The 10,367-nt window shown below is 39.9% G+C and overlaps 1 protein-coding gene across 2 annotated transcripts; it reads right to left on the reverse strand.

Moving 5' to 3' along the window:
- Positions 1 to 856: 856 nt before the first annotated feature.
- On the reverse strand, positions 857 to 9,598 carry LOC138799578 (oocyte zinc finger protein XlCOF6-like). 2 transcript variants are annotated; one of them, XM_069980963.1, is made up of 6 exons: positions 9,469 to 9,598; positions 9,188 to 9,346; positions 8,393 to 8,516; positions 8,180 to 8,274; positions 6,993 to 7,092; positions 858 to 3,704 (listed from the first exon to the last, which is right to left on the reverse strand). In XM_069980963.1, the coding sequence occupies exons 1-6, from the start codon at positions 9,544 to 9,546 to the stop codon at positions 2,359 to 2,361; spliced, it is 1,902 nt and encodes a 633-aa protein (XP_069837064.1). In that variant the 5' UTR covers positions 9,547 to 9,598; the 3' UTR covers positions 858 to 2,358. The 2 variants fall into 2 exon arrangements, with proteins under 2 accessions (XP_069837065.1, XP_069837064.1); XM_069980964.1 differs by lacking the exon at positions 9,188 to 9,346 and having other exon boundaries at positions 857 to 3,704.
- Positions 9,599 to 10,367: the final 769 nt, after the last annotated feature.

Genomic DNA, 10,367 nt, shown 5'->3' on the forward strand with positions numbered 1-10,367 from the left:
GCGTTTTACAGCAATCCTACATTCCTATCTGGGTGCATTACGTTTCTTTCTGTCAATGAGTGTATGTTTATTTTAAACACTGATGCCCAAACTGTACACAGGACCAGTGGTTCTCAACTTTTTGAACCCAGAAAACCCCAAACCAGTTACCACTACCATTTTTGGGTACAAGTACAAACCATCTTCCCCAAACTGGATCTTTATGGAACCTATAACCTGGTTTATATCAAAGAAAAGGAGGCAGCAAATGTCTTATGGGGAGTAACGTTACTCCTAAGGCTAGTAGGATACTACAATGTATTAAAAGATATATAATCGACTGAGATATTTTACTACTTTACACAGTATTAGTGTGGACTTGTCTGGAATTAAATTTGTGGAAGCTGTCTGTGTCAGGAGAGCTGCAGTCTTGGCCCAGTAAAGCCCGCTTACTCTGCTTCACTGTACCACGGATGCAGCACTCTTCACACAGTTTCCCCAAGAGCAATGTCTATTCTAATGCTAATATAAACTAGGATAGACATAAAAGAAGGCTCAGTATCTGCATGCAGAAGTGTTATCTGACTGTGGCAGGGATAGCCCTGCAGTTCCCGACACAGCCACTGGTTGCAGCAGTGGATCGCCCCTTACTGCTGCCAGTAAACGAAAACATAAAAAAATTACATTTTCTCTATTAAAGTGATAAAGCTTGAAAGAAAGGTAAAAAAAACAAAAAACAACTATAATTTTTCCGGTATACCCCTTTATATTTACTAAGAATGACTCGGAAAATGTAACAACCTTACAGGCTATCTTTCTTTTCCAAATATTTTATTAATACTTTAGAAGCTCAAATAGAGTATACATTATACAAGAAAAGAAGATACAACAAATAACATGCAGAGAAATTATTATAATACCAGATTGAACAATGCAAAACTAAACATTGACTACACTACATTTCAGCTTCTCATCCCTTTAAATATTAAACTTTCACTGAATTTTTGGTGACTAGGGTCATGATGGAAAACAGAAAAAAGGACTCCTTACCCTAGAAAAAAAAAAGCTCTTAAGTCTTGGTTACTAGGGCCCTTACATCCCTGCAATTTGCTGTGCATTACCTGTTGTGAGGATCAATTCATCTCTAGTAACAGAGACACCGATACAGAACACAGGAAGTGGTGGGAGGCTGAGCTTGTGCTATGTGCAGGAGAGAGAGCCTGTGTTCTCCCTTCAGATGATTCTTGCTGTGAATAACAGGTAAATCAAGGCTTCCCTTTTATCTCTCACCACCCATAAAGTTCTTAGCAGCTGTCTCTTCTGCTCTTTGTACTGTATGTATACAGTGCCCAGTTTTGGTCCTGCCCTCCAAAATTGAATGCAAACTAGCTTGACACTATGGAGAGGGCACTTGAAAACTCAGTAGAAGCAGTGAGAGCCCAATGTAGGTTTTTTAAAAATGACAGGTATAATTTGAATATGTGACCTGTATGTGAAGCCTGTATTCCAAACAAACCAACAATCATATATTCTAAAAATAGAATCTACATTGTATGAATAAGGCTGGGTACAGACTCCGTTTTTTTTGTCCATTTAACATTTCATGGAGAAAGAAAAAAAACGGATGCAACTGTGTGACATCCGTTTGGATCCTAACATTTATTATAAAAAATGAAAAAACAGCGTGAAACCAGCCTAGTTTTTTTATCCTGGAAAAAATAAAATTGTTTAGAAACATTATGTCTGCATGGCTTTGTTTAAGTGTCATTTAATTTATTTTTGCAGACAGCAAGCGATTTTAAGAAATTCTATAATAGGTTTTATTAAGCAAAAGATTTTTTTTTTTCTGTATTCAAAAAGCTGTTTTCCTACCTCCCCCCTTACTACTTATCTGTTCATTATCAAAGTCGTATACATTACAGAGGAGAAAAATAAAGATGTGTTTGCTGAGTCCATTATAACCTATGGAGGGGGCCAAGGGGGATAAGAGAGGAGGAAAAGGAGACAAGCAGCCGTGCAGTTTGGAGACTGTCTGGGCACATAAAATCATGGAATCACAGGTCAAACTGCTCAGTGCTGGTCTGGGAACTTGAGGTAAGACAGCAGGATGTTGTGCTGTGCAGGGCTGCCTTTCCTCCTCTTCATGCTCACTCACTGCCCTCCATAGACCATAATGGACACAACAATCCTGCTTTTTGTGAAGTGAGAGGGGAGGTAGGAAAACAGCTTTTTTCTACAGAAGAAAACTCTTCTGCTTAATAAAACCTATTACAGTTTCATAAATTGGTTGTACTATTGCTTTCTGCAAAATGACATTTAAATGCCAGTTACACTTTAAGCACAAAATTGGCTTTATCTCTGTCTTTTGTATGTTAATGGTCAACAAAATTCTGTTTCTGGATATAAGGTATTCCACACATCTAAACATGAAAACGGCATCTCCCCCGTGTGTTTTTTCTGATGATTGACAAGTTTTGATTTCTGTGAAAAACATATTCCACATTCTGAACATGAAAATGGCCTCTCCCCTGTGTGAGTTCTTTGATGCTGAACAAGATTAGATCTAAGAGTAAAACATTTCCCACATTCTGAACAAGAAAATGGTTTCTCTCCTGTATGAGTCCTTTGATGGTCAACAAGGTTTGACTTATGGGTAAAACATTTCCCACATTCTGAACAGGAAAATGGTTTCTCTCCTGTATGAGTCCTTTGATGGTCAACAAGGTTTGACTTCTGGGTAAAACATTTCCCACATTCTGAACAAGAAAATGGTTTTACTCCTCTGTGATTTCTTTCATGTCTATAGAGGTTTGATTTCTGAGTAAAACATTTTCCACATTCTTGGCATGAAAATGGTTTATTCCCTATGTGGGTTTTATGATGTTCAACAAGATGCAATTTCCTACTAAAAGATTTTTCACATTCTGCACATGACAGTAGTTGTTCTCCTGTGTGATTTGATTTCCTGGTGAAACTTTTCCCACATTTTGAACATGGAACTGCATTCTCTTCTGTGTGAGTTTTCTGGTGTTCAACAAAGATTGACTTTCTGGTGAAAGATTTATCTAATTTTGCAAGTGGCAGAGGTTGTTCTCCTGTGTGAATAATTTGATGGTTATCAAGAGTTGATTTCCTGGTGAAACGTTTCCCACATTCCAAACATAAAAATGGCTTCTCTCCTGTGTGAATTCTATGATGGTTAATGAGATTCGACTTTTTAGAAAAACATTTCTCACATTCTGTACAAGCAAATGGCTTCCCTCTTCTGTGAATTCTTCGATGGTCGGCAAGATTTGATTTCTTAGAAAAGCACCTACCACATTCTGAGCATGAAAATTGCTTCTCCGTTGCGTGATGTATCTGATGTTTATCAAGAAATGATTTACTGATGAACCATTTACCACATACTGAACATAAAAACTGCTCTTTTCTGTGAACTCGCTTGTGTGTACAAAAATTAAATTTCTTCTTAAATTGTTTACTACATTTTAAACATGGAAGTATTTTTTCTCCTTTGTGACCACTGTCTTGTATAACAATCTGTGACTGAGCAGATGATGGTTTCTTGTGATTGGTGGAATATGTAGATAAATCTATGTAAAGGGCTAAGGGTATATCTGGGGTAATTGAATATTGCCCCAAACCATCCGTGACAGTAGTATTATACTGTACTTTATGCTGCGGAGCTAAATGGAGACCTCGCCCAACGTTCCTGGTGCAGTCAACTGCCGAAACAGAAACAAATTTAATTAATTTAATTTCAGAAAATAAATTGTCAAATCTTACAACAGTAGGTGAAGCTTCCAAACAAAAGCCCAGATACACATATAAACTCAACAAAATGCAGGACCTCTTCTGCTTTTCCACCGCAAGGCTATGTTCACACATAGAATTTCTATCAGTGTTTTGGTCAGTATTTTTTCATTCTTTCCATTATAAGGGCCTGTTTACACTAAGCAAATTCGGTGGAATTCTCTGCCCCTCTGCCTCAAACAGTGTGTCTATGGGAGGGCTCGTGCGCCTCCGCTCAAAGAACTGACTTGTCAATTCTTTGAGCAGAGGAAGTGGAGCCGCGCAAGACCTCCCATAGACACACTGTTTGACACTGAGGCAAGAGGGATTCAACAGCGGAGAGCTCAGGCACGGAATTTGGCCGAATTTGCTGGGTGTGAACAGGCCCTTAGTGTGCCCTGTCAGTTCCACTTCTAATTTTGGCTGGAAAAAGACTGACCGAGAGGACGACTGAAATATTATGGGAATTTTAAAAGCCCTTGCCTTATCATTTCAACCTTAAAAAGGGTGCTCTATAGTGCATGTATACTGAGTGAGTAAAAAGTAACAAATATAAGGTAAACTGCTAACTTTATTTAGTATCAATGATTTGAAAGTAACTCTGTACCCACAATCTGACCCCCCCCCCCCCCCAAAAAAAAAAACGCTTGTACCTTCGGATAGCTGCTTTTAATCCAAGATCTGTCCTATGGTCCGTTCGGCAGGTGATGCAGTTATTGTCCTAAAAAAAACAACTTTTAAGCTTGCAGCCCCGTGCCCAACGGGAGTATCTGTGCCCTAACTTTGCACCACCACTCCGTCTCTCCTCCCCACACTCTTCATCATTAGGAATGCCACTGAAATATTTTCTCCATGCTGAACATTGCACAGGTCCTTAACGATCCAGCCCATGTGCCGGGCTGACACAGGTGGGGAATAGGAGGCAATCTGCCTGGAGCATTCCTAATGATGAGGAGGGTGGGGAGGAGGGACGGAGGGGTGGTGCAAAGTTAGGGCACAGATACTCCTGTTTGACACAGGGCTGCAAGTTTAAAAGTTGTTTTTTTAGGACAATAACTGCATCACCTGCTGAACGGACTGCAGGACAGATCTTGGACTAAAAGCAGCTGACAGTACAAGCAGTTTGGGGGGTCAGATTGTGGGTACAGAGTCGCTTTAAGGCTGCATTCACACGTGGAATGCCTGTAATGGACTCTCCCGAGCCCGGGCAGCATCTGTAATTAGATGCTGGGAGCGGGGGAACTGTACGGATATGAGCCGTGCTGCGGTGCATATCTGTAAAGTTCCCCCGCTCCCAGCATCTTATCAGAGATGCTGCCCGGGCGGGGGGGGGGGGGGGGGGGGGGGGGAAGAGTCTGTTACATGCATTCCACATCCGTGTGGAACATGGAACGTATTGAATGCAGCCTTAGGCTGGGTTCACACTACGTATATTTCAGACAGTATTTGGTCCTCAAGTCAGGTCCTCATAGCAACCAAAACCAGGAGTGGATTGAAAACACAGAAAGGCTCTGTTCACACAATGTTGAAACTGAGTGGATGGCCGTCATATAACGGTAAATAACTTCCATTATTTCAATATAACAGCCGTTGTTTTAAAATAACAGCAAAAATTTGCCATTAAATGACGGCCATCCACTCAATTACAACATTATGTGAACATAGCCTTTCTGTGTTTTCAATCCACTCCTGGTTTTGGTTGCTATACAGCCTCACAAATACAGCCTCAAATATACATAGTGTGAACCCAGCCTATTAGGCTGGGTTCACACTACGTATATTTCAGTCAGTATTGTGGTCCTCATATTGCAACCAAAACCAGGAGTGGATTAAAAACACAGAAAGGATCTGTCCACACAATGTTGAAATTGAGTGGATGGCCGCCATATAACAGTAAATAACGGCCATTATTTCAATACAACAGCCGTTGTTTTAAAATAACAGCAAATATTTGCCATTAAATGGCGGCCATCCACTCAATTTCAACATTGTGTGAACAGATCCTTTCTGTGTTTTTAATCCACTCCTGGTTTTAGTTGCAATATGAGGACCACAATACTGACTGAAATATACGTAGTGTGAACCCAGCCTTAGTCTGTCCCAAGGAATATAAACCAGTACCCTACCACATGATATCTTTTTTTGTATATACTGCCCCAATATTTGCTATAAATGTATTATGCCTGATAAAGGAGCTGAAGTGCGTAGTATAGAAATAAAACTTGAACCCCTCTAAATATGTACCTTTTCAAGCGACATCACTACTAAACTACTACAAAACACTAGTAATGGTTTAGTACAAGCAAAACCGCACAGAATGACAGAATCTCGGAACTACCCGCAACTCAAGTTCATCTGGGAGTGTTCTGAAATTAGTCCAAGCAAGAAGCGGAAGTCAGTGAGATACAGATGGTGCTCAGCTCAAAGTTCCATAAGTACACAATTCCAACAAAGAGGTAAGGTTGGCCTCACACTACATTTTTGCAATCCGTTTTTTTCATCGTTTTTTTTTTTTTTTGCAAAAAAACAGATTAAAAAACAGATGGAAAAAATGGATGCATGTGTGTGCATCCGTTTTGATCCATTTTTCCATTGAATACTATTATAAAAAAAGGGATCTGTTTTTTTTTAACGTACACAAAAACGTGGTCGACCTCATTTTTGTGACCATTAAAAAAAACAGCCTTTTTTTATGGAATTCAATGGAAAAACGGATCATAACGGATGCACACACGCATCCGTTTTTTCAATCCGTTTTTTGCAAACGTAGTGTGAACCCAGCCTTAAAACAGACAAGCAGCACTGGATAAATTCTCTTCTTACTTTATTGTACCAAAAACTCAACGTGTCAAGCCAGGTGCAGGTGCATGTTTCTGTTTGTGCTTCCTCACCTGCACCTGAACCTGGCTTTATTATTATTTCTATATCCAGTCAGTTCACTGGTCGCCCAGCCACTTAAAGAGGCACTGTGATTGCAAATAATTTTGCAATATGCTGTATTTTTTTTCTGTTTAAATCAACGTTATACATAGACCGAAATAATAAGGTTATAAATAGACCAAACACAGGAAGTCCCAGTCCCTTGCACACTTAGACATGGCTTGGTATTGATTGACAGCCATTCCTGAGCGAGCATGGAGAGGGACACGTCTTCACTGCACATGTGAACAGCTGTTGTGCATCCACATTCAGTTGTCCTGTTTATGGCAGATGGCACCTACCTGTACTGATATCTGCAGGAGAAATCTCAGTGCTGACCATCTTATATGTCTTTTTATTTTGTATTACAGGGTCCTTTAAGATAGCAGGCAGATATTCAACCTAAGTCACCAATCCAAACAAAAAAACAAGGGGTTAATACAGTCAGGTTTATTTTTATTATGCATCTATCACATCTATTACATCAGTGGCAAGTTTCTTCTTAATGGCTAATACTCTATCAATAAAATACTGCTAATAGTGTATTTCTAGAGTTTGGATGGTTTCACTCACAGTGTTATTTACGTCATTGCGTATTTCCCGTTCAAAAAGAAATGAAAATATAAATGAACGCTTTGTAAATAGGGACAATGTGCTATGGGACAGAGTACAGAACTCCTGGCATCATCATTCATAATAATGCCAGGAGTTCCGAATTCCATTATTCGTGCATGGAGCCTTATTACAGAACATGTGAATGCCCACTTACTGTGTAGACAAAAAGGATCCAGCTTCATCCCTGCACCCCTCCTACTAAAAACGGGGAGGGGGGTGACTGTCACCTAGGAAATCTTTCTAGTTTTGCAGTTATAATAAAAGTCCAAATAGAAAAAAGAAAAATAATGATATAATGTCAGACTTTATTTCCTCGGATAGGTACGTAGCCGGCTCACCACATGTCCTGTTCAGACCTCGCACGATCTGTCATTCCAATATAGACAATGATACATTGGATCAGCGCAGTCCAATAAATCAGTGCTTGTTGCTTTATTAAATAAACTGATTTAATGGACTGCGCTATCATGGCTGATTTTACTACAGACTTTATTCAGTCAGTATTGTGGTCCTCATAGCAACCAAAACCAGGAGTGGATTAAAAACACAGAAAGGATCTGTTCACATAATGTTGTAATTGAGTGGATGGCCGCCATATAACAGTAAATAACTGCCATTATTTCAATATAACAGCCGTTGTTTTAAAATACCAGCAAATATTTGCCATTAAATGGCGGCCATCCACTCAATTTCAACATTGTGTGAACATAGCCTTTCTGTGTTTTTAATCCACTCCTGGTTTTGGTTGCATTATGAGGACCACAATACTGACTGAAATATACGTAGTGTGAACCCAGCCTAATTATGATAATGCCGTAAAACACAGCGGAACAAGATTATATCTCACAAATCATAAGATCTTCGCTTCATCTACCTGACTGTCTTGTAGGACTTTGTTATTTCTTTCTGGATAATGGTGTAAATACGGAGAACTGGAACATTGCCCTGGATTCCTCTTACTGGATTCATCTGGTGGAGACACACACAGTCACTAGATAGAATATTCACGTATATATCAGGTGATTGGATTTATCTGTGACTTTCATACCCGCACCTTTCCCCAAAACCAACCAGATATTACCCTTACCTGCTAATGTGACAGGCGGGAGATTTTCCATTATAATGTCCTCATACTGATCTTTGTGTCCTTCTATATACTCCCACTCCTCCATAGAGAAATGGACGGTGAAATCCTGACACCTTAGATCAACCTGATGCACAAACAAATATATAGATTTGGTGTAAGAACACAACCGCAACATTTTTATCCTATGCTTTGTTTTCTATCAACTCCTTTTCTGATTAATTTTTTTCCATACTTAAAGGGTACCTATCATTTTGTGAAACTTCTGACATGTCTCTTTAAAGGGAGCCCATAGGAGATAGCGGCGGTCTGCTGTCACCACTCTCATTACACGGAGCAGCGACAGCAGATCTTTGCCATCATTGTCGTTTGTCTTTCAAAGTGTTGAAAGACATCGAAAGACAATGATTAGCTGACATTGTGCATGACGGCTGATTATTGCCTTTTATTATGGTGCGTTTACACAGAGATTTATCTGACAGATTTTTGAAGCCAAAGCCAGGAATGAATTTGAAAAGAGTAGAAATCTCAGTCTTTCCTTTATGACCTGTTCCCTGTTTATAGTCTGTTCCTGGCTTTGGCTTAAAAAATCTGACAGATAAATCTCTCTGTGTAAACACCATATAACTAAGCAACTATCAGCTGTGATGGACGATAATGGGCCAAATACGGACAATGAACGCTTTGTGTAATAGGGATTTTAGGAAACAGTATGAATTCCTACTGTATAAATAATTAAAAAAAAAAAAAAAAAAAAAAAAAAAAAAAAGGTATCCCAGCATTCCCGGCAGCCCTCACCTCCGCAGTCAGCAGCTCAATGATTTTGTTGGCGATATCCAGGATCTTCTGTTCATTACTTCTATCATTTATTGAGTGCAGTGAAGGCATCGTGATGGGGGTCTGGGCTCTTCTCCATCCTTCACCTTCATCAGGTATCTTCTTCACTATGGTGTACTCCTAGGCATGGAAGGGGACACTGATCTTACTTTCTACCTTCCCAACACTTCACTTGGTCTACTCTATATTATATGAATGAAGATGAAGGTCAGCAGTATCACATAATTCCCCGTATCCCTCACCTCTCCAGTCAGCAGATGGATGATCTCTAGGGTGGCGTGTAATATCCCCTCAGTAACGTGTTTTTTTTCCTTGTCCATCTCTGGTGGGTCGGTCAGGTTATTGTGGAAAAGACATGGACTTAGAAGATGCTCTACTTCAGGGACCTGGGTGGAAAAAAAAATTGTGTGAGTGTAAAAGTATATGAATAAGAGTATAAATGAGAAACAGTACAAAGCACATGTGACATATAGAATATAATGTCGTCCTGTACACTCTGCATAGGACTGCTGTGGCCAATCACTGGCATCAGCGATCACATCTAGGAAGAAGTGCACCACAGAGGCCAGTGACTGGCCGCAGCAACAGTGTGGAATCAGCAGCAACAATATGGGTGAGTATAGTATTTATTTATTTTTTAACTCCACCTTTACATGACCTCCAGCCCCACAAACAATTGCCATTACCTGCTGAAAGCTGGGTTCACACTACGTATATTTCAGGCAGTATTTGGTCCTCTTGTCAGGTCCTCATAGCCACCAAAACCAGGAGTGGATTGAAAACACAGAAAGGCTCTGTTCACACAATGTTGAAATTGAGTGGATGGCCGCCATATAACAGTAAATAACTGCCATTATTTCAATATAACAGCCGTTGTTTTAAAATAACAGCAAATATTTGCCATTAAATGGCGGCCATCCACTCAATTTCAACATTGTGTGAACAGAGCCTTTCTGTGTTTTCAATCCACTCCTTGTTTTGGTTGCTATACAGCCTCACAAATACAGCCTCAAATATACATAGTGTGAACCCAGCCTTAGGGTGCGTTCACACCTACAGGATCCGCAGCAGATTTGATGGTGCAGATTCGATGCTGTGTTCAGTTATTTAAATGAAATACGCTGCGAATCCGGTAAGTGTG

The sequence above is a fragment of the Dendropsophus ebraccatus genome, chromosome 8 (genome assembly GCF_027789765.1).
Source record: "Dendropsophus ebraccatus isolate aDenEbr1 chromosome 8, aDenEbr1.pat, whole genome shotgun sequence".
NCBI classification, from domain to species: domain Eukaryota; kingdom Metazoa; phylum Chordata; class Amphibia; order Anura; family Hylidae; genus Dendropsophus; species Dendropsophus ebraccatus.